This window comes from Engystomops pustulosus, chromosome 7 (genome assembly GCF_040894005.1).
Source record: "Engystomops pustulosus chromosome 7, aEngPut4.maternal, whole genome shotgun sequence".
Taxonomy (NCBI): domain Eukaryota; kingdom Metazoa; phylum Chordata; class Amphibia; order Anura; family Leptodactylidae; genus Engystomops; species Engystomops pustulosus.
Window position 1 is genome coordinate 172619782 of NC_092417.1, and position 24954 is coordinate 172644735.

A 24954-nucleotide genomic window follows, 5' to 3' on the forward strand; every position below is an offset into this window, starting at 1 on the left:
AAACACATAATATATGTATGGAGAGCGGCAGATGTAGCATTCGCCTGGAGGACCCACTTATTGGCTGGAATGTCTGGTGTCAAGTGAACCTGGTGCAAGATATTTGTCCAGGCCTAAAAGAGGGAACAAAGTCAATAAAAGCACAAGAATGTCTAATAAAAGTGATGTCCCAATCAGGGGGGGCAACTATAGGGGGGCAGGGGGTGCAGCCGCACCTGGATCCGGGTATCCAGGGGTCCCAAAGCTGCCACATAGGAAGACAACCGTGTCATGATACAAAATATGATAAACGTAACAATGAGCAGAGATGAGTCATATTTTGCCTGAGATGAGTTAAGTTTAGAGGCTTCAGGGGAGAGTCACTTCTGATGTCCCTATTGTTTCATGTGACTGTTGTTACTCTCTAATGTCTTATTTTATTTGTGTATGTCCCCCAGAATCTTTAAAGAGCTACAGAATAAATAAAGATTATTATTATTATATTCAGTGCTATAGCACCTAGAAACATGTTACTGTTGTCATATTAAAGGTATAAAGAACAGGATCAGAACAAGATCTTGATAGCTGGACAGAGGAACTCAGCGGGAGCCCATGAAGAATGACATAATCCAATGAGATGATGAGGAATCACAACCACAGGCAGGATCCAGGCTGATTGTTTATTGCTACATTGTATCCAATAGATTTCAATTTATTGTCATTGCAGTTCAGAATTCGTCAAGATCTGGAGTCTTCCCTCAAAATTAATGAAAGTGGAGGGACACTCGACGTCTAGGTGGATTGTGCTGAAAAGTAGGAAATTCGAGGAGAGAATCAAAAGATGCACAAAAACATAAAAAAATATTCATTCATGCAAAAGTGGAGATTCACTTCAGACAGAAATCCTGTAAAATCTGGTGGTTTCTCTTTGTTGTAGCCACAGGGGTTGAAAAATAATTTTATATATATATATGGGCAGATTTACTTACCCGGTCCATTCACGATCCAGCGGCGCGTTCAGATTTACTTACCCGGTCCATTCGCGATCCAGCGGCGCGTTCTCTGCGGTGGATTCGGGTCCGGCCGGGATTCATTAAGGCAGTTCCTCCGACGTCCACCAGGTGGCGCTGCTGCGCTGAAAAGCATCGGCACGCGCTCAAGTTCACCGGCCTATTCCTGGTGTAGGTAAGCGCGAGCTCCGCGACACTTTTTTTGTTTTAAATGCGACAGTTTTTCCGAATCCGACGGGTTTTCGTTCGGCCACGCCCCCCGATTTCCATTGTGTGCATGAGGGAGCCGATGCGCCACAATCCGATTGCGTGCGCCAAAATCCCGGGGCAATTCAGGGGAAATCGGCGCAAATCTAAAATATTCGGGTAACATTTGGGTATATCTCCTTAGCCGGTAAGTCTTTGCTGCATATTGCAGCAAAGGCTTAACGGTAACACCCGTGATCGGTGCTAGCACCGATCGCGTGTGTTTTCACAGCGATGGCTGCCGGCAAAGCTGCCGGCAGCCTCAAAAACATTGCGGCGATCCGTCTCCATGGTAGCCTCGGGTCTTCCGAAGACCCGAGGCTATTTCGTTTTAACCCCTTCATTACAATGTGCTGATAGCACATTGTAATGAATGAGGAAAATCCCCATATACTGCCATACTGTAGAATGGCAGTATATGGTAGGATCGATCAGACAACCTAGGGTTAAAGTACCCTAGGGAGTCTGAAAAATAGTAAAAATTTAAAAAAAAGTAAAAAAAAAATAATAATAATAAAAAAACCTAAAATTTCAAATCACCCCCCTTTCCCTAGAACTGACATAAATATAAATAAATAGTAAAAATCATAAACACATTAGGTATCGACGCGTCCGAAAAATGCCAGATCTATCAAAATATGATAACGGTTTTTCAATGCGTTTAACCCCGTAACGGAAAATAGCGCCCAAAGTCGAAAATGGCACTTTTTTGCCATTTTGAAAAATATTAAAAAATCGATAAAAAGTGATCAAAAGGTCATACAGTCCTAAAAATGATATCATTGAAATTATTATTAAATTTCGCAAAAAATGACACCACCCACAGCTCCGTACACCAAAGTATAAAAAAGTTATTAGCGCCAGAAGTTGGCAAAATCAAAAAAATAATTTTTGTACAGGAGGTTTTCATTTTTGTAAATTTTTGTACATTATAAAACCTATACACATTTGGTATCCCCTTAATCGTACCGACCCAAATAATAAAGTAGACATGTCATTTGGGGCGCTCAGTGAAAGACGTAATATCCAAGCCCACAAGAAAATGGCGCAAATGCGTTTTTTCACTATTTTCATTGCATTTGGAATTTTTTTCCCGCTTCTGAGTACATGGCATGGAATATTTAATAAAATAAAAATGTAAGGTACAGTATGGTAACATTTACAGTAAAATGGACGATGGTAATGTTGTTGTTGTATGCCTTATGTTTATGAGCGACAGTTTTCCTGCTATATACCTGCATGTCATAAGAATTTAAATTAAAAAAAGGACCATGTTAAATTCAAATCTGTTTTTTTTTTTAAATTTTTACCGGTGTTTTGTATGCGTTGGAAAAGGGGTAGTCTTATACGGCAAATATATCTTAAACAGGAAAGTAGGGGGGTCGTCTTATACACCAGGTCGTCTCATACGCCGGAATATACGGTATTTACTGAAACAGACATGTCAGGAGAGGAATTGGTTGTTCTTGAAGGAGAACCTTAAACCACCCATGATCATGGTGATCCACACACCATTCTGTAGGGAAGGCTACACAAATTCAGGGGCACTTTGAATTTTCTTTCTAGCCCCCACGGTTGCTGAGATATCAGTCCTAGTATCTGACCATTATAATCTTCTCCACTGTCAGAGAGGAGGGGGGCGTGTGCTATGCTAATCTTCTCTGCCCTCTGCTCCATCTCCTCCTCTCTGACAGTGGAGAGGATTATAATGGTTTCATATTTTTACTGATATCTCAGGAACCATGGGGGCTAGAAAGAAAATTCAAAGTGTCCCTGAGACTGTGTAGGGGCAGTATGTTCACCTCCATGTGTGTGAGGAGGTGAAAGGTCATCTTTAACCAATTAAAGGAGAGGTTTAATCACTAGGATCTGCATAATGGACACTGCAACCTGTGCCATTGGCATGAATGGAGTTAGAACAGGGAAGAGAGTGCAGCACATAACTACAGCTGTGCCCCCTTAGTTCTCAGTGGGGGTCCTAAAGCCTCCCAGAACGGGGCATTGTGAGCATCCTATTACTTCTTACCAAAATGATAGTCCGCGGAGTATCCGCCCATGTTGAACCAGTTGTCGCTGCGGAATTCTAACAGGAGAACGTTCCCGCTGGAGACAATGGGGGGAAGGGGATGGTTCCAGCAGTATCTGCCCAGCAGGGGGGAGTCTGTCCGGCCCCCATCATAGATCAGCAGGAAGTCATAGAGGCAGGAGCTGGAGTATTCCACATCGAAGGCTGTGAAGTTCAGGACAATCTGGAAGGAGATACATAAGATATATACCGGTCTATGGGTGCCCTGACAGTGCGTCCCTATGTGATCCGCTTACAGCAAAGTCCCCTTTATCACTTGTGATCATACAGACCGAAGCCAGTGTTATGTATTATACCTGGGGAGACTTTTGTGTATGTTGTTAGTAGCAGCAGGACTGTGTAATATGGATTGCAATTCCAGGATTGTAGCTTCTCCAAGTGCAATATGGGTGTGTCCTCACACTGCTGTGCTCTTAGCTCTCTTCAGCCAGTGTTAGGTTTTGTCCCTGGTGAGATGTGTAATCATCCCTTTATGTAGGTTGCCAGTAGCAGCAGGACTGTGCTATGTTGAGTTTCCAGGAGCATGGTTTCTGCAATAGGGGCATGCCCTCACACTGCTGTGGTCTAAGCTCTCTGCAGCCAGTGTTATCTATTGTACCTTGGGAGACCTTTGTGTATGTTAGTAGTAGCAGCAGGACTGTGTAATATGAAATTGCTATTCCAGGAATGTAGCTTCTCCAAGTGTAATATGGGTGTGCCCTCACACTGCTGTGCTCTTTGTTCTAGGCAGCCAGTGTTAGGTTTTGTCCCTGGTGAGATGAGTAATCATTCCTTTATGTATGTTGCCAGTAGCAGCAGGACTGTTTCATATGGATTGAGATTCCAGGGGTGTACCTTCTGCATGTGCACTAGGGGCGTTTCCTCACACTGCTGTGCTCTGTGCAGTAGTGTATGTATGTCTTACCTGATAGCCTTCAGGGGCCCATATGGTGCTGAGACAGTCGGACAGGTTTGGATAGAGATCTGGGTAGCAGGGAGATGTGATAGTGCCGCTATCTGCTGTGTATGTTCCACCACAGTCCACTAGGGGAGAGGGAAATTTCACAATTAATTAAAAACAAAGATTTCTTACCTCTACATAGTGAGACATATAACTGCCCGCCTACTAGGTGTGCCCTCACACTGCTGTGCTCTTAGCTCTGTGCATTGGGCTGATCCAAGGTCCTTTCTATTATCTCTTATAGACGGCTCTAATTGTTTGGGTTTAATGCTAAAGCAGTCGCTCAGAGCAGGATAGAGGTAACATAGAGCAGATCAATGCAGAGAGCACAGAACACAGCAGTGTGGGGACACAGGGCATTTGAAGAAGCTACAATCCTGGATAAATACATATATCACAGTCCTGCTGCTACTAACAATATACACAAATATCTGATTACACATCTCTCCAGGGACAATACCTAACACTGGCTGCAGAGAGCACAGAGCACAGCAGTGTGAGGACACGCCCCCAGTGCACAATAAATACATGAACATATTCTTATCCTACCTAAGCTGTAGGAAGCGCGAAGATCAGAAACTACAAGCGGATCCTCATACACGAGCTCCACCAGCATGGAGTTCCCTGACCCCACCATCAGGGGGAGCTCCTGAGAGCCACACATTCTGTCTAGTAGCACAGGGGAGGTCTTGCTCGGCCCATCGTATACCGTCATGTGGTACGCGGTGCAGTCAGCGGAGGCCGGGACGTCAAAACTATCAAACTGCAAGACGGCCTGAAAGATACACAATACAGGACACAATGTATAGGACACAATAGTGATCTGCTCTATACATACAAATATACACACATACTACATAATGCCACCATACCGCTATACAATGCCATACCACACTCCAACCCTATATAATACCACTATACACTGTCATACCACACTCCAACCCTATATAATACCGCTATACACTGTCATATCACACTCCAACCCTATATAATACCGCTATACACTGTCATACCACACTCCAACCCTATATAATACCGCTATACACTGTCATATCACACTCCAACCCTATATAATACCGCTATACACTGTCATACCACACTCCAACCCTATATAATACCGCTATACACTGTCATATCACACTCCAACCCTATATAATACCACTATACAATGCCATACCACACTCCAACCCTATATAATACCGCTATACAATGCCATACCACACTCCAACGCTATATAATACCGCTATACAATGCCATACCACACTCCAACCCTATATAATACCGCTATACAATGCCATACCACACTCCAACCCTATATAATACCGCTATACACTGCCATACCACACTCCAACCCTATATAATACCGCTATACACTGCCATACCACACTCCAACCCTATATAATACCGCTATACACTGCCATACCACACTCCAACCCTATATAATACCGCTATACAATGCCATACCACACTCCAACCCTATATAATACCGCTATACACTGCCATACCACACTCCAACCCTATATAATACCGCTATACACTGCCATACCACACACAGACCCTATATAATATTATCATACACTGTCATACCACACACTGGCCCTATATAATACCAATATACACTGCCATACCACACTCCAACCCTATATAATACCGCTTTACAATGCCATACCACACTCCAACCCTATATAATACCACTATACACTGCCATACCACACTCCAACCCTATATAATACCACTATACACTGCCATACCACACTCCAACCCTATATAATACCAATATACACTGCCATACCACACTCCAACCCTATATAATGCCAATATACACTGCCATACCACACTCCAACCCTATATAATACCACTATACACTGCCATACCACACTCCAACCCTATATAATACCAATATACACTGTCATACCACACTCCAACCCTATATAATACAACTATACAATGCCATACCACACTCCAACCCTATATAATACCACTATACACTGCCATACCACACTCCAACCCTATTTAATACCACTATACAATGTAATACCACACACTGACCCTATATAATACCACTATACACTGCCATACCACACACCTACCATATATAATACCTCTATACACTGCCATACCACACACCGACCCTATATTATACCACTATACACTGAATACCACCTACACTTCCTATATAATACCACTATACACTGCCATACCACACACCAACCCTATATAATACCACTATACACTGAATACCACCTACACTTCCTATATAATACCACTATACACTGCCATACCACACTCCAACCATACATAATACCACTATACACTGTCATACCACACACCAACCCTATATAATACCACTATACACTACCATACCACACACCTACCATATATAATACCTCTATACACTGCCATAACACACATATACCATATATAATACCACTATGCACTGCCATACCACACACCTACCATATATAATACCACTATACACTACTATACCACACTCCAACCCTATATAATACCAATATACACTGCCATACCACACACTGACCCTATATAATAACGCTATACACTGTCATACCACACACCGACCCTATATAATACCAATATACACTGTCATACCATACTCTAACCCTATATAATACCAATATACAATGCCATACCACACTCCAACCCTATATAATACCAATATACACTGCCATACCACACTCCAACCCTATATAATACCAATATACACTGTCATACCACACTCCAATCCTATATAATACCAATATACACTGCCATACCACACTCCAACCCTATATAATACCACTATACACTGTCATACCACACACCAACCCTACATAATACCAATATACACTGTCATACCACACACCAACCCTATATAATACCGCTATACACTGCCATACCACACACCAACCCTATATAATACCACTATACACTGTCATACCACACACCAACCCTACATAATACCGCTATACACTGTCATACCACACACCGACCCTACATAATACCACTATACACTGTCATACCACACACCAACCCTACATAATACCAATATACACTGTCATACCACACACCAACCCTATATAATACCGCTATACACTGCCATACCACACACCAACCCTATATAATACCACTATACACTGTCATACCACACACCAACCCTACATAATACCGCTATACACTGTCATACCACACACCGACCCTACATAATACCAATATACACTGCCATACTTACATACAATAATCACTATTTACAATGACTTACCAGAGCCTCCATACTCACCTTATTCCTATTAACCCTTACAAGCCACAAGCAGCTCGTAGAATCCGTATAGGACGAGGTGACAGTCTCAAAGTCCAAAGATCCATTGACCCCAGTTAATAAAAAGCTGCAAATATCTGAAAAGCAATAAGTGTTAGGGTCTGAGAATGGCCTTGTAGACCCCATCCCTTCCCTGGACCATACCACTTGTCATATGGGGGAGGACTTTATTCACTGTAATCTCGAAGCTCCTTATAAAGTGAAAGTACAGGATTAGTCATAACTACTATTATTCATAAACAGCGCCACACCTGTCCACAGGTTTCTTCTGGTATTACAACTCAGATCCTTTACATTTAAACCCTTTTTGACAATTTGCCCAAAAGACTGTGGACTTTGATGAAATATTCAGTCCTGGTGCCTCCCCTTTTATATATAGTCTGCAGATACATTGTATGACGAGTCATGTGACCTCTATGTATATCGCATTAAAGGGGTCATCTAACAGCATAAGGGATAAGTGTCTGACCACTGGGACCCCCAGCGATCATGATAATGGGGTGGGGGGGGGGGGCGTCAAGTTTCCCATAAGACAATTATATTTATATTATGTTCTGATTCACATACTGCAGTCATACAACATCTTCACTTTAGAGATGTCTAATGGGCTCACTCCGTATCTTTGTCCAATCTCCACAGACTGATCCGGTTTAGGATTGAGGCTCGGCATACCAGACGTGTTAGAGTAAGAAAACCTGCAAGGACAAAGAACATAGAAGAATATGCAATGACTGCACCAGCAGAATAGTGAGTGCAGCTCTGGGGTATAATACAGGATGTAACTCAGGATCAGTACAGGATAAGTAATGTCATGTATGTACACAGTGACTGCACCAGCAGCAGAATAGTGAGTGCAGCTCTGGGATATAATACTGGATGTAACTCAGGATCAGTACAGGATAAGTAATGTCATGTATGTACACAGTGACTGCACCAGCAGCAGAATAGTGAGTGCAGCTCTGGAGTATAATACAGGATGTAACTCAGGATCAGTACAGGATAAGTAATGTCATGTATGTACACAGTGACTGCACCAGCAGCAGAATAGTGAGTGCAGCTCTCGAGTATAATACAGGATGTAACTCAGGATCAGTACAGGATAAGTAATGTCATGTATGTACACAGTGACTGCACCAGCAGCAGAATAGTGAGTGCAGCTCTGGAGTATAATACAGGATGTAACTCAGGATCAGTACAGGATAAGTAATGTCATGTATGTACACAGTGACTGCACCAGCAGCAGAATAGTGAGTGCAGCTCTGGGGTATAATACAGGATGTAACGCAGGTTCAGTACAGGATAAGTAATGTCATGTATGTACACAGTGACTGCACCAGCAGCAGAATAGTGAGTGCAGCTCTGGGGTATAATACAGGATGTAACTCAGGATCAGTACAGGATAAGTAATGCCATGTATGTACACAGTGACTGCACCAGCAGCAGAATAGTGAGTGCAGCTCTGGAGGATAATACAGGATGTAACTTAGGATCAGTACAGGATAAGTAATGTCATGTATGTACACAGTGACTGCACCAGCAGCAGAATAGTGAGTGCAGCTCTGGGGTATAATACAGGATGTAACTCAGGATCAGTACAGGATAAGTAATGTCATGTATGTACACAGTGACTGCACCAGCAGCAGAATAGTGAGTGCAGCTCTGGAGTATAATACAGGATGTAACTCAGGATCAGTACAGGATAAGTAATGTCATGTATGTACACAGTGACTGCACCAGCAGCAGAATAGTGAGTGCAGCTCTGGGGTATAATACAGGATGTAACTCAGGATCAGTACAGGATAAGTAATGTCATGTATGTACACAGTGACTGCACCAGCAGAATAGTAAAGCTTACCTTCCATAGTGCATTACTGATGAGTAGTCATACGGTAGATCCATGTTTTTTGTGTAAACCAAATCAAATTCACCCCAATCCGCTGCAATTGCATTAGGAAATGTTACTTATTTTGGAGTAGAATGACTGTACTTTCCATTGAGTAACATGAGTGCAGTGTAATACTCCAGGGCTTGTACCTTCATTGATGTATTGCCATAGGACGTCAACATGATCATCGCGATCACTGCGACTCTGCTCATGGTAGAATCCTAGAGCGTGTTCTATCTCATGCTGCACCACACCCCGCGCCATGCACCCCCCACTCATCAGGGATAACGGCTGAGGACCCCCGACCTTCCCTATGGAGGACCAGCACCTGAAGGGGAGAAATGTAACACAAGACGTATAATAGCAGGATGAAGGTATTTGTTATAAACTCAAAAACACAGTGTAAAGTAGCATCATTTTACAGAAAGGTTCACCTATATTCCTGTACATAGGGGGCAGTATTATAGTAGTTATATTCTTGTACATAGGGGGCAGTATTATAGTAGTTATATTCCTGTACATAGAGAGCAGTATTATAGTAGTTATATTCCTGTACATAGGGGGCAGTATTATAGTAGTTATATTCTTGTACATAGGGGGCAGTATTATAGTAGTTATATTCTTGTACATAGGGGGCAGTATTATAGTAGTTATATTCCTGTACATAGGGGGCAGTATTATAGTAGTTATATTCTTGTACATAGGGGGCACTATTATAGTAGTTATATTCTTGTACATAGGGGGCAGTATTATAGTAGTTATGTTCTTGTACATAGGGGGCAGTATTATAGTAGTTATATTCTTGTACATAGGGGGCAGTATTATAGTAGTTATATTCTTGTACATAGGGAGCAGTATTATAGTAGTTATATTCTTGTACATAGAGGGCAGTATTATAGTAGTTATATCCCTGTACACAGGGGGCAGTATTAAAGTAGTTATATTCCTGTACATAGGGGGCAGTATTATAGTAGTTATATTCTTGTACATAGGGGGCAGTATTATAGTAGTTATATTCCTGTACATAGGGGGCAGTATTATAGTAGTTATATTCTTGTACATAGGGGGCAGTATTATAGTAGTTATATTCCTGTACATAGGGGGCAGTATTATAGTAGTTATATTCTTGTACATAGGGGGCAGTATTATAGTAGTTATATTCTTGTACATAGGGGGCAGTGTTATAGTAGTTATATTCTTGTACATAGGAGGCAGTATTATAGTAGTTATATTCTTGTACATAGGGGGCAGTATTATAGTAGTTATATTCTTGTACATAGGGGGCAGTATTATAGTAGTTATATTCTTGTACATAGGAGGCAGTATTATAGTAGTTATATTCTTGTACATAGGGGGCAGTATTATAGTAGTTATGTTCTTGTACATAGGGGGAGTATTATAGTAGTTATATTCCTGTACATAGGGAGCAGTATTATAGTAGTTATATTCTTGTACATAGGGGGCAGTGTTATAGTAGTTATATTCCTGTACATAGGGAGCAGTATTATAGTAGTTATATTCTTGTACATAGAGGGCAGTATTATAGTAGTTATATTCCTGTACATAGGGGGCAGTATTATAGTAGTTATATTCCTGTACATAGGGGGCAGTATTATAGTAGTTATATTCTTGTACATAGGGGGCTGTATTATAGTAGTTATATTCTTGTACATAGGGGGCAGTATTATAGTAGTTATATTCTTGTACATAGGAGGCAGTATTATAGTAGTTATATTCTTGTACATAGGGGGCAGTATTATAGTAGTTATATTCCTGTACATAGGGGGTAGTATTAAAGTAGTTATATTCCTGTACATAGGGGGCAGTATTATAGTAGTTATATTCTTGTACATAGGGGGAGTATTATAGTAGTTATATTCCTGTACATAGGGAGCAGTATTATAGTAGTTATATTCTTGTACATAGGGGGCAGTGTTATAGTAGTTATATTCCTGTACATAGGGAGCAGTATTATAGTAGTTATATTCTTGTACATAGAGGGCAGTATTATAGTAGTTATATTCCTGTACATAGGGAGCAGTATTATAGTAGTTATATTCCTGTACATAGGGAGCAGTATTATAGTAGTTATATTCCTGTACATAGGGGGCAGTATTATAGTAGTTATATTCCTGTACATAGGGGGCAGTATTATAGTAGTTATATTCCTGTACATAGGGGGCAGTATTATAGTAGTTATATTCCTGTACATAGGGAGCAGTATTATAGTAGTTATATTCCTGTACATAGAGGGCAGTATTATAGTAGTTATATTCTTGTACATTGGGGGCAGTATTATAGTAGTTATATTCTTGTACATAGGGGGCGGTATTATAGTAGTTATAGTCTGGTACATAGGGGGCAGTATTATAATAGTAATATTCCTGTACATAGGGGGCAGTATTATAGTAGTTATATTCCTGTACATAGGGGGCAGTATTATAGTAGTTATATTCCTGTACATAGGAGGCAGTATTATAGTAGTTATATTCTTGTACATAGGGGGCAGTATTATAGCAGTTATATTCCTGTACATAGGGGGCAGTATTATAGTAGTTATATTCCTGTACATAGGGGCAGTATTATAGTAGTTATATTCCTGTACATAGAGAGCAGTATTATAGTAGTTATATTCCTGTACATAGGGACAGTATTATAGTAGTTATATTCTTGTACATAGGGGGCAGTATTATAGTAGTTATATTCCTGTACATAGGCGGCAGTATTATAGTAGTTATATTCTTGTACATAGGGGCAGTATTATAGTAGTTATATTCCTGTACATAGGGGGCAGTATTATAGTAGATATATAACTGTACATAGGGGGCAGTATTATAGTAGTTATATTCTTGTACATAGGGGGCAGTATTATAGTATTGGTGCTCGTAGGAAAATATATGCTGATTGCGATAGAATAGTGGCAGATATTTAGTATTTTGTCAGATCAACCTTAAAACATGCTCCCAAATCAAACAGTGTGTAGCCAAATGTATGAAAGATTAATATTTATCACCTGTATAATTCTCACGATGTGACTATGATTCTGCAGCTTCTATGATCAACTGGTTCCATCTTGTTAAGTCTAATAGGTCTGTATTCTAATATAACCTCTGTGATGTCCTGTTTTATAGCACTGCTGGCACAGCGGCATCACATGTTGCTGGGTATATACTATGGTATAGAGTATAGGGTGAAGTTACTGCTGTCCCTTTCTCATTTGCCGAACCATAGTAAACTGCTCTCTAGAATTATATTCATACCCGCTTCCAGAGTGGATATTCAGATAATCCGTCTCCGTGGTTCTCTCGATAAAATTGATGCAGGTTAACTCTGTGAAGGTCTGGAGGGCTGAAGTTATTAGTTCTTTGTTTTGATCACCTGGAATCAGAAATTGCACCATATATACAATATTCTATACTGTCATCTATAGGTCTTCAGTATAGATTAGGACCACCAATTCCACTAACCCCCACTCCCACAGGTGGCTCTCTTTTCCTGAGCCCCACTGTTACTGAGCAATCAGTGTGCTATCAATTCCGGCACCCAATATGCTAATTAGGTTCTTGATAGTCAGGTGGGTGGTCCTGGAGTTTGTACTGCCCACTTAGCAGTAGAGAGCATATTCCGAAACTAACAGCGCTGATGGCTAGAACAAACACATGGAGGACCCCTGTTAGAGCTTCCGTACTTACTGTAATCCGGGGCCAGAATGTAGGGCACCCTTACCACTCCATCCTCAGATTTACTCCATAAACATTCGGTGCACTTTACAGCGCTGTAGCTTCTGGCCATCACAATGTCTCCATGGTGTAGCTTAACTGTGGAGTCTAAATGACAAAATCATGTAAACCTGTCATGGGGCTGAGAACAGTTGTTGTTATATGTCTTGGAGAAAGGATGATCCTTACCCTTGTTGGATCTTAATATTTGTGTAAAGATATCTTCATATTCCTCCTCTCCTGGGTGGGTTTTTGAAGAATCTGATGATGAAATGTACATTTCCTATTTTCTACCATGAAATTACAGTATATAATTATTTTGGGCTATGGTCGACCCCCATCGCTGTCCCCTCCAATGAAATAAATGATTACCATGGAATGGGTTGCTGCTTTGGTGTATGACTCTGTAGGTTAGGGCATTGATGAGAAATAGTTTTAGAGTGCCCCTAGACAAACAGTCTAGAACCCAGTGCCCAAACTACAACCAAAACCCACTTATTGTTTGCAAAGAACCAACATGACAATTTAAGCAGTGACTTATTGCACCCTGCTCTGAGGACAACAATACAGTAGAAAGAAGGAGAAATTTGGATTAGCATTGCAGCTTTCCTGAACAGGAAAAATCTGTGGGGCCCAGACCAGGAGCTCTAACGATAATCCAACCCTGTCCAGACCTTCTCACTCCTTCTGTAGTCCTGGAAGCCAAGGATGTGTCACTTTAGAACTGGCACTGAGCATGGCAAGTCCTGAACTACTTCTGACCGGAGAAGACTGATAAACTGTCCTGCGGTGATGGCTTGGGTTTTCATAGGACTTTGCGTGCCACCTCTGGCACCACCACTTGTCTACAATATATTGTTACACATTTACTAAGAGCCATGAGCCAGTATTCTATCGGACTTTGCACGTTCTTTTAGGTAGAAAGAGCTTAAATAGGCTGTCCCCTATTTAAGGACACCCGACTTACAGACGACCTCTGGTTAAAGAAGGACCCCTCTGCACCTTGTGACCTTAAGAGTAAACCTATGGAACCTATCTTGTGCATAATCCGGGGACTGCCTGTATAGGTATTTTAGAAGTGTCTGAACCTCATATGTTTGTGCACTAAAGGGGGTGTTCCGGTCGGACCGTGCGCCACATTTATCATGCAAAGTCTGACAGACAGACACGCCCCATGTTAAAGGTGCACCAAAAAAAAAAGTGGTGCACTCTGTTGGAGCAGTGCAGGGGGTGCCAGATTCATGAAGAACGTGCACCAGAAATCCTGAATTTGGCGCCCCCTACAGTATACACAGGACACTGCACATAGTACACACTGCACTGTTCTTAGTAAATGTGCCCCATTATGTATAAATCAGTGGTAAATGCTACGACAATAGTTCATATTTTAAGCTTTGGGGGACTGTATAGTGGGTTAGTGCTAACTGTATTTTTAATGTCAGATTCAATCAACTCAGGTTTAAATTTGAGTTAAAAAAAATGAGGTGTCCTAAAATCTTTGCACCTTTTTTTTGGCAGGCCTTAGTTTCTGATGAACTTTTCATTATTTTTTGCTTTTTAAAAAGTTTTTTTTTTACAGATTTCCAAGAGTGGTCTTTGAAAAACCATGTTGAAGAATAGTGACCTCACAACCAGGGGTGTGAGGAGGGGGACTCAATATTTTGCATGTATTTTGGAATAGATACTCTCTGATTGATCCATCCATTGCTAAGGCTGGGGCTTAATAGAGCCGCCTGCACACACCCCCCCTACCCCATACCAGTAACTACTAGTTTGTATACAGCTTGTCTTGGCCCACAATGCATGTAATATTGCTCCGATAACTCACCCACTGATGGCCGTATGTATGGCAGCTGCAAAGAAAACACAGATAATAAGAATATTTCTAACACCGATAATATCTAAGTTTGTGTATCACATTATTTTGACACCACAAGGAGCTGCCTTTCCTCTTAATAAATGGATGGAAGGCTATAAATCAGTAAGATTGGGCATCATCATCGCTACATTGACAGCAAGCAGAGCTCTTAAAGGAAATCAGCCATCAAAGTCCATCATTATAAACCAGGGACATTACTCATAGATCCAGGCACGGGGACTGTGGGAATCTTCTTATGTTTGTTATCCATGGCCTCCTTCCTTCTAAAATCAACTTTTTGATTATCAAATTATGATAATGACCATGTAATTCTCTACCAGAGCCACTCCTTGCTGTAACTCCACATGCTGTTACACTGTCTCACCCTCCCCATGCTCCCTCAGCACATCCCACAGTGGGCTGCTGCCAGGTTTTAAGACTTATGCAAATGAACCTGAGGGGCTCCACGCTCAATTAACAGCTATGGTACATGGGTTCATTTGCATAATGTTGAAGCTTTTTTTTTGTAAAATCGAGGGCAAAATAAGCTAAAAGAAGAACAGAGCCTACCAGAGGGGGCGCACACCAGTATTTCAGTGCTTGTTTTACAATCTTTCATCCTGGTGGTAGATGTCCTTTATCGTCATTTTAAAATGTTATTTTAGAAGGAAGGAGGTCATGGATAAGACATATAAGAAGATACCACAGTCCTGGTGCCTGGATCTATGAGTAATGTCCCTGGTTTATCAGGATGGATTTTGATGGTAGATTTCCTTAAAGTTTTTAGTTCTATTACTTTGTTATTATTTTGTCAATTTACTTGCAACATTGTATCATAAGCATCAGAACCTGTTAGTAGAATACAGAGGACACTGCTTTTCATATAAGACTTAGTTCTAGGTTCATCTACGTTATAGGTTAGTGGTAAAACAAAGTGGCGCAGGACCTTAAATGTTTTGTCTTATGTTGGGGCCTATTGTGATCAGTATCAGGCCATTGTAGAAGCTAGTGGGTCAAGCCAAGATCTGAAATCCTGTTGTAGCCTCATTCAGGGTGTGCACATCACTGTAATCCAATCTGTGGCACCTAATGGGTGCACACCTGTCCTCCTCCTAAAAGGACACGTGGCTCAATCAGTATAGTAGGTGGCCAGCTAATCTCTCATGAGGTACGGTAACTGAGTTTTCAGCCACTTGTCCTTTTTAGGGTTAAAGAGTTGCCCCACAACCCACATCCCATCTATCCCTAATGAGTTTTCGGATTTCCGTTAATTAAAGCATGGATAAAAATCTTTAGTAAATTTTATTTATTAGGATTAAAAATTTACAGTAGAGATGAGCGGACCCAAAGTTTCCGTTCGGGTGCGTCCCAAGCAACACAGACGTATTTCCAGTTGATCCCCAGGCTGATCATAGCCATGGCTACTTGTCCCGGACGCTCCCGAATCCCAAACCTGAACGGAAAATTCGGGTCCGTTCATCTCTACTGTACAGCATTTTCAAACAGGTTTTGGCCGATCCATTGGTGACTTTCCAAGATGAACTTTCACCACTTCTATGGCTTTCCATCTAAGACCTATATTCTTCCAAAAAGTGCAAGTCCCAGCTGTCATTGGGGCACATTTACTAAGGGTCCGAATCGCTTATTTTCATCGGGTTTCCTGCAAATTACTGGTTTGCGCCGAATTGCCCCGGGATTTTGGCGCACACGATCGGATTGTAGCACATTAGCACCGGCATGCATGCGCCTGAAATCGGGGGCGTGGCCATCTGAAAACCCAACGGATTCAGAAAAAACGCAGTATCTTTTTAAAAAAAAGTGTCGCTTGACAAGCGCTTATATGCACCGGGAATAGGTTGGTGAACTCCGGCAAACCACGGCGCAGCAGCGACAACTGGTGGACATCAGGCGCACGACCTTAGTGAATCGCCGGATGACCCAAATCCTCGACGGAGAACGCGCCGCTGGATCGCGTCAGGACCGGGTCAGTAAATGTGCCCCATTATCTCTGATATTAATATCCCAAATAATTGAAAAAGTGGACAACCCCTTTAAGTTGTCACTTTGTCTCCGGGCTCTTGTACTCACCGGTATAGCATCAGTGAATGCTAGAAGCAGGAGCCAGATGGGGACACGACTCTGCATTGTGCTGGACCATCTACTGGTGACCATAGACCGAGTGTCTCGTATCTGAGAAGTAGCACCAGCTGCTATATGTACCAGTCTCGTCTGTCAGCTGCCAAGGTTCCCTATTGATAAGGATAACATTTTATTTTGGAAGGCCTTGGTTATAAATAAGCCCTGGCATCCAGTGCTCCTATTAGAAGAGCTGCGGGTGTTATCTACAGGGGCACATGCAAGATTGTGGGTAGAGGTGAGTCACATACACTACCATCCCAATGTTACCATCCCAATGTTACAGAAAGTAAAGAAGTGGGATGACTTTGGATGACAGTGTTGGTTTGGAACACGTAGTCTGAGATCTGGCAAACACCAGATTTATAGCAAGCCCCAGACTTCTCTGCAGTCACATCTCCTTGGACTCTGTATATAAGATGGCGGCTGACGAATGGTTCAATTATTTATTAAAATATTTTTATTCCATTCCCTTATAAAAAATGGCTGTCTGAGATGTAATGGGGGAGTCTGTGATGTAATGGGGGAGTTACCGACGTGCTTTCTGGTGTCTTGTACTACTTTTTGGGACTTTTTGGTCTCATCTTTCAGGTAAAGACTTTTGCATGACTTTTTAGTAAAATTGTCTCAGCAATGAAGTAACTTGTAACTTTTACGTGACAGGATGGCAAAAAATTTGCTGTTGCGATACATGTCTGTTTTTTTTCTTTGTCTCTGAATTGTGGGTTTTGGGGACTTTTTAGGTGCATGTATGGAGTCAGTTGTACTTCATTTTTCAACTAAAAAATCTCTAATTTACTCTACTTTACAAAAGTTGCAAAACAAAGAAAACATCCGTCTTGGAAAGATACAATTAGGAAAGATACATTTGGGAACACTGCAACAGACAACCACTGGATAACTTCTTAAGCATAGTCAAAAATGCTCCTAAAAAGTCCTCAAAAAGTCAAAAAATGGCAAAAAAAAAAGAGAAAAAAACTGATGAAAGTAAAGATACATGTCCCCCAATGTGCAATAAATCCCACTACTGCTTTTTTGGTGTGGGACAGAGATACAACATTGCCCTTCCTTAGGCACCTGGACACAGGGTCAAACACACCACTTTGAACAATAACAGCAGAATCAATCAGGTAATTATTCTGGCAAACAAGCCCCAAAATAATCACAGCTCCTATCCAGGGCACTTAGCAGCAGCATATGATAAATAACCCTCAATGGGGCAAATTTACTTACCCGGTCCTGTCGCGATCCCTGATTCAGTCCTGCGAAGATGAAGTCCAGCATCCGTTGCTTCCTTGCCGAAGTCCGAAGGAGTTCACCTTATTCTTCCCGGTGCTTGTAAGTGCATTGTCTTGCGTCACAATTCTAAATGTTAAATCCCGCGCATTGTCCGAATCTGTCGGGTTGTCCGACGGCCCAGCCCCTGATTTGTGTTGCGTGCAAGCCGGCGCCGATGCGCCAAAATCCAATTGTGTGCGACACAATCCTCTGCGCGATGCGGCACAAACCGGAAATTGTCGGGAAAACTCTCAAAAATGCGCTCCGCATTTACACTTATCACATACAGGATTATAAACCTTATAACCACAATATGGTATATGGAGGGAATATTTTATTTCCCGGTCCTCTGATGTGGAATATCCTGGACACATAGAAGGTAAAGGGCTCTCTGTTTCCTTTTGGTTCTCTCCTGGATGACGTTGGTCTTTTCTTCCATGTTCTCGTTGCTTCCAGCGCTCCTTCACTGTGTTCATTTCTCCTAATTTCAGTGACAGAGCTCAGGGTATCTAACACAAGATGTAAGGTGGGGCACCTCAGCATTTGGGGCAGTTTGGGTCATTTGCAATATCTTCCATTTGAATTGATCTTCAAGACTTGTCCACCACTGCCAGGTCCTTCATCCCTTGTTTTGACCACATGTAAGAAGTTGTTGCGGGTGATCAACAGGTGGACAAGGAACAATACATGTAAGGTGGAGGTGAGACATAATGCTGCTGCTGCTGTTCTCTGGTTTGCATCCATAAACTGTGGAAAAAAGTCAACTTTAGTCGGTCAAGGAGCGTATAAAAAGTAATTGTCAGAGAAGGTAAAATCTGTAATATTCATCTCAATATACTGTAGTTTTTTCCTACTCCTGTTAACTACACAACCCCAAGAGAGCTGCAAGGCTTGTATCACGGTTCTCATAGTAAGCTACGTCACTGGGTTACCAGAAAGAGGTAATTCCTCTAGTATATGTCTACACTAGCATGTCGTCCATGTCAGAGAAATGGCTTTTTGGAAGTTTCTGTTGGGATGAGATGGGAGATCTGGCTGGGACCAGGACTTACCGCTCTTTGTAGATGGGACGGTTCCTTCCTCTTGTGCCCTGTTGGGGCTTGCACCCGGATCAGAGATGAGGGCACTTGCTCCAGATGTAGGCATCATCGCCATCTTAATTGTTCTGAAGGAAGTATCTACAAAGATATTCTGATCCTTCGGAGGTTCTGTGTCCTCCACCTTGGGTCCTCTATCTCCTTAGACTGGGGGTGATGTCAGCATTGTCATTAATTTGTGGGGGTTTTCTGGTCTTCGCTTGTAGAACTGCACTAAGAATTGAAACAAAAATGTAAAAGAAAAACCCAAACATAAGGAATTATTCTACCAAGAAGACACTTGTAAATGGTGAGGGGTATAAATATTCAGATATAGATGTATAGATACCTCACAGAGATTGGATACAACTGGTTCCGTAGGGCAGAATGACATGACCCGGTTCTGATACTACAGTTACTTCTGCATCACCTCCACTTGTGGCTGGTAAAGGAGAAGCCACAGAAGAGCCGCTCATCCTCCGGTGATATCGGGGACTTGTCTTCTTCTTCCTCCTCCCACAGCACGACATCGAGAGGGATGGTCTCATTATAATCATCAGCTGGAGTCTAGGAGAGAAGACACATACAGTATATCAAATGGATCATAAGAACTGGACTTGTTTGGCATCGATGGTCCTAAGTGTAGATATAGTATCACAGCTTTAGTGTGCACTTACTAACATTGAGCGGACATAAAGAAACTGTATGTGACGGATGAACATTTCCCATCGTTACCATAAACTTACTGGATCCATTATATATGGAGGACACAATATTCCTTCCTCTGCCTCCTCCCAGTTGACTCCTTCAAAAAACGAGTGGTTTCTGATGGCGTCACAGAACTGCTGCCGCTGGTTACATGACTTGCAGAAGAGCTGGGATAAAATAATAGCAAATTGTAGTCAGATGAGCCCTAATCATGTGACCTATACAGACATAGATATATAATATATATTTCATCTGTAACATTGTATACACTCACCCCCTCTAGAATGGAACGGATAGTAGACGACATGTCCTCGGGATACTGGAGCTGTCGGATGGAGCGGCGGATCCGAGCAGAGTTTCCACCCTTATAAAATGGGTATCGCCCCACAACCAGCTCATATAAGATTACGCCAAATGAGAAGTAGTCCACGCTGGCGTTATATGGGTTCATGCACATAACCTGTGGGAGCATCATGGAGGATTAGTCACACGGTTTAAGAAATAACCTGGATGTATTATAGGTGCCATACTGAGGACACTTGTATTTCTCACCTCCGGGGCCATGTAGCCGGCAGTACCTGCACGATCCCTCATCTTCTTATTACCAAAGATATTCAATGCTGCCAGGCCAAAATCACTGATCTTTATATGGCCGGTGGTGTCCATCAGTATGTTTTCAGGTTTTAGGTCCCTGTGCAGATATTTAGGGTCAGTTTGGCTTAATACACTGTAATCTGTCATGTATGATCCCAAAATGTAACCTCCTCTTGGATATCTGCACTATGTAGTATGTAAACCCTTCTGACATTATCACATGCTCTCCATACCTGTGTATGACTCCTCGCCCGTGCAGGTACTGCAGCCCGCAGACGATCTCCGCTGATATAAATCTAATGACAAAGAAGAAAACATTGATTATTATCCAACACACTAGCAAAGTGATCACCACAAACCCAACGTCTACTGGACAATGGGAGAAATGGTGACTACGCGACCTACAATACACAATGTGCAGGTACCTGGTGGTCTCCATGTCACAGGGGGCTCTACGATCCATGAAATTTCGGAGCTCTCCACCGGTGATGTACTCCATGGCATAAAAGACGTAATCCTGGAGAAAAGACAGAAATGATACTACAGGACATGATGGAAACATTTCCCGTTCTAGCAGCCTAGACATGGCTACACGTAGAAGCCTCACAAGGTGCGAGGACTGATGTCTCTTCTTATGTAGTGGATGAACCAATTTAAGGAGACAAGCAGAGGTCTCCTACCTCAGTCTGGAAGGTGGCGTAGCAGTGGGTGAAAACATGGCTGTGGGCAGTGACCTCCAGGGCTCGGCGCTCTACGAGGACGGATCTTCTCGAATCTTCCAGCAACAGTCTCTTTTTCACAATCTTTAAGGCAACATGTTTTCCGTTTGACGGATGTGAGGCCAGGAACACCTGAAAGAGAAGGTGTAGAACTTCAGTCTGATCCACCATTAGGTCACTGAGAAGAACCTCCACCTAGAAGTCAAGATAATGGGATTAGGGATGTCCAGCCTTTTAGCTCCTGTAATTCATCTCTTCTGTCCACTTTCGCTCTTTATTAGTCATCATTATTAGACCTCATTCACACTAGAAGGAACGTAGGGGGAGATTTATCCATAAGTTGTCCATAAAGACCAATCAGCCATGGGCAACTAGAACACTTCTGCTCTCAGACACTCTTGATAAATCTCCCCCATAGTGTTCTATGGTTCCGACCAGGATTCTGCCAAACAGGATTCCGATGTTACAGATGATGTTGTTTGAGTTCTATTTCTATATAGTAGTAATTTACCTTCCCATAACTTCCCGATCCAAGTTCTTTATGGAAGATAAAATGATCCAATCTTGGAGGAGCTGTCACTTCGCGTACCATAGGCCTTGGTGGGAATTCTCCTAAAGGGAAAGAAGGCAAAGTAGTGTTTTTGGTAATCCTGCAACAGCATCCGAAATCTCATGTGCCCGGGATGCAAAGTAGTCAGGGAAAGAGAAATTTGGAAGCTGGTGTTAGCATGTGTAGCGACCCACAAAGGGGTTCCTACTAAATGTACTCTGGATAATCCTTGTGGTGGGAGACCTACCTACTCGCTCCAGTCAATTGCTGACGACTGACTCCGTAATTTTATCTGTGAAGCCCCTATCATGCTACTGAGCTGTATTGGTATTAATGTTCAGTGTTTGCTAATTAACATATTTTATTATGTACAGTATATTCAATGTTTACGCTTTAAAAAAAACAATCCACAACAGCACATGGACACCACCATCTTGCCTGTGATTGGTGCTCTCCATGATGTTATCAGCTAGCGATGATCCGTCACCATTACAGCCTCTTTGTATGTTATGAAGATCTGTTACATTATGCCAGTAGCACATTGTAACAGATCATGTTCAAAATCCGCTTATACTGGCATACTGTAGTTAAAGTAGCCTAGAGGATCTGAAAAGATAGTAAAAAAGATGAAAAAAAGTAAAAGAAATTTTTTTTAAAAGTTCAAATCACCCTCCTTTCCCTAGAACTGATATAAAAATGAACAGTAAAATCCTAAATATGTTAAGTTTCGCCAAGTTCGGATCTATCAATATATATAAAAGCAATGAATAACATAATGGAAAATAGCGCCAAAATGTCTGAAACGCCCCTTTGTTGTTTTGCTACTCATAAAAATTAAAATAAAAAAGCAATTGAAAGATGGTACTGTGCTACAAATGTTAGAAATATAAACTTCATCACGGCCTGCAAAAAGCAACACCTTTCACAGCTCCATACGCCAAAGTATGAAACGGTTATGAGCGCCAGAGCATGTTCCGTACAAAAGGTTTTAATTTTTTAAAATCTTTTAAAACACAATAAAACCTATATAAATTTAGTATCCCTGCGATTACACCCACCCAAAAGGAAATGGCGCGAATGTGTTTTTTTCGCCAGTGTCAACACATTTGTACATTCTCAGTACACAGAATGCAACATTAAATACCATCAATGGAAAGTACAGTTTGTTACACAGAAAATAAGTCCTCATACACCTCTATACATGGAAAAAATAACCAAAAATTATGGATTTTTAAAGGCGGGGAGTAAAAAATGGAAACATCCCACAAGTCCCATAGAAGGGAATGGAGCACCGGTGGATTGTATGCACCTCCACTATGTTCACATGGAAATCTCGGGGGGAGTTTTGGATATTCCCTCCGCCCCCCCATGCTTCAGATTACTGGGGGTTCCAGTGGTTGGCCCCCATGATCACTCAATCATTCCATATTCTATACATTAAAAAAAGGCCTATAGTGGGACCATCCCATTACCTGTCCTCGGGTTGTTGTCCAATTTCTTGGGGGTCGTCCTGTGGCTATCAGTTGGGTCCGAGATGATGCAAGGACTCTTTTTCTTGGTGGGAGGTTCTTCCTCACAATCCCTGTTACGCTTCTTTTTGCCTAATCTCTTTTTGGTCTCCATAGGATGCCCGGATGATGCTGTTGGGGGATCCTTCTTTCCGTCCATTCGTTTCAGCAGGATATATGGATATACAGATTATAGGGTGGAAGTAGCGTTTGTACCGGTGGTGCGGGGGGCTTCTTTACTCCATCAATTCGTTCCAAAATTGATAAAAGGAATCTTCTTCTTCGGAGGTTGGAGTTCCTCATCTCTCTGATTCTGCATTTCAAAATGTTGTTTTTCAATGATTATTGGATTCTATGAGGCCGGTGACAACGTGATGTTATAAAGCCACGTGACCTCATGGGATTCCGCGTATAGAACCATGTGACCTCATGGGATTCCGCGTATAGAACCATGTGACCTCATGGGATTCCGCGTGTAGAACCATGTGACCTCCGGAACAGCCCAGTGTTCTTCCTCCAGGCAGGACCTGATGTTATCATATAGTATAGTCCATGGTTTTATTCCATTAGATTGGTCCCCATTAACCATCTGGTTGTGGGCGGATCTTCATATAGGCGGTTTGGTCGGGCGCCTCATACCCGGGCCCTATATGAAGAACCGCTATAAATCTATACTCGCCTTCTGGCTTCTTCCCCCTGGCCCCACGGCTCCGTGTTCTCCGTCTTCCTTTTGGCCCGGCCGCATCACTATGAGGCGGTGGTGTCGCCACAGCGTGACATCATAGTTTATGCACCGCGCGGGCCCTTACAGTATGACGTCATGCGGCCGCGACACTGCCGCGTCATAGTGATGTGCCCGGGCCGGAAGATGGAGCCGCATGGCCGGGTGGAAGAAGCCAGGAGGTGTGTATACATTTTTTTTATTTTATTTTTTAAGCAGCTGGAGGGGTTTATGTAAAGGAAGGGGGGCATCTGCTGTGGACATTTCAGTAAAGGGGGGCATCTGCTGTGGACATTTCCGTAAATGGGGACCCTGCTGTGGGCATTTCAGTAAAGGGGGGCATCTGCTGTGGACATTTCAGTAAAGGGGGCCTCTGCTGTGGACATTTCAGTAAAGGGTGTCATCTGCTATGGACATTTCAGTAAAGGGGGGCATCTGCTATGGACATTTCAGTAAAGGGGGGCATCTGCTATGGACATTTCAGTAAAGGGTGTCATCTGCTATGGACATTTCAGTAAAGGGGGGCATCTGCTATGGACATTTCAGTAAAGGGTGGCATCTGCTGTGGACATTTCAGTAAAGGGAACATCTGCTGTGGACATTTCAGTAAAGGGGGGCATCTGCT

The 24954-nt window shown here is 42.2% G+C and overlaps 2 protein-coding genes across 2 annotated transcripts; both read right to left on the reverse strand.

Moving 5' to 3' along the window:
• Positions 1 to 645: 645 nt before the first annotated feature.
• LOC140069068 (astacin-like metalloendopeptidase) lies at positions 646 to 17256 on the reverse strand. The gene is made up of 13 exons (XM_072114396.1): positions 17128 to 17256; positions 15010 to 15034; positions 13371 to 13442; positions 13155 to 13289; positions 12723 to 12840; positions 9612 to 9790; positions 9433 to 9514; positions 8145 to 8272; positions 7539 to 7654; positions 4811 to 5036; positions 4226 to 4344; positions 3262 to 3484; positions 646 to 785 (listed from the first exon to the last, which is right to left on the reverse strand). Exons 1-13 carry the CDS (start codon positions 17209 to 17211, stop codon positions 772 to 774), a joined length of 1521 nt encoding a protein of 506 aa, XP_071970497.1. The 5' UTR covers positions 17212 to 17256; the 3' UTR covers positions 646 to 771.
• Positions 17257 to 19070: 1814 nt separating this feature from the next.
• Positions 19071 to 24002, reverse strand: LOC140069069 (protein kinase C delta type-like). Its single transcript, XM_072114397.1, has 11 exons — positions 23573 to 24002; positions 22062 to 22162; positions 21512 to 21682; positions 21257 to 21348; positions 21065 to 21127; positions 20790 to 20928; positions 20512 to 20697; positions 20276 to 20404; positions 19879 to 20096; positions 19506 to 19763; positions 19071 to 19200 (listed from the first exon to the last, which is right to left on the reverse strand). Exons 1-9 carry the CDS (start codon positions 23766 to 23768, stop codon positions 19956 to 19958), a joined length of 1218 nt encoding a protein of 405 aa, XP_071970498.1. The 5' UTR covers positions 23769 to 24002; the 3' UTR covers positions 19071 to 19200; positions 19506 to 19763; positions 19879 to 19955.
• Between the last annotated feature and the right edge of the window lie 952 nt (positions 24003 to 24954).

Excerpts from the sequence above, each read along its gene's own strand:
- LOC140069068 (XM_072114396.1), bottom strand. The coding sequence starts at position 17,211 with ATGGTCACCAGTAGATGGTCCAGCACAATGCAGAGTCGTGTCCCCATC. Across the intron at positions 12,841-13,154 it reads CATTCTGGCCCCGGATTACA|GTGATCAAAACAAAGAACTA; the intron begins GTAAGTACGGAA and ends TTCTGATTCCAG. Across the intron at positions 9,791-12,722 it reads AATATCCACTCTGGAAGCGG|GTGCTGGTCCTCCATAGGGA; the intron begins GTATGAATATAA and ends TCTCCCCTTCAG.
- LOC140069069 (XM_072114397.1), bottom strand. The coding sequence starts at position 23,768 with ATGGACGGAAAGAAGGATCCCCCAACAGCATCATCCGGGCATCCTATG. Across the intron at positions 21,683-22,061 it reads GATCGGGAAGTTATGGGAAG|GTGTTCCTGGCCTCACATCC; the intron begins GTAAATTACTAC and ends CTTCTCTTTCAG. Across the intron at positions 21,128-21,256 it reads TGTGACATGGAGACCACCAG|ATTTATATCAGCGGAGATCG; the intron begins GTACCTGCACAT and ends CTTTGTCATTAG.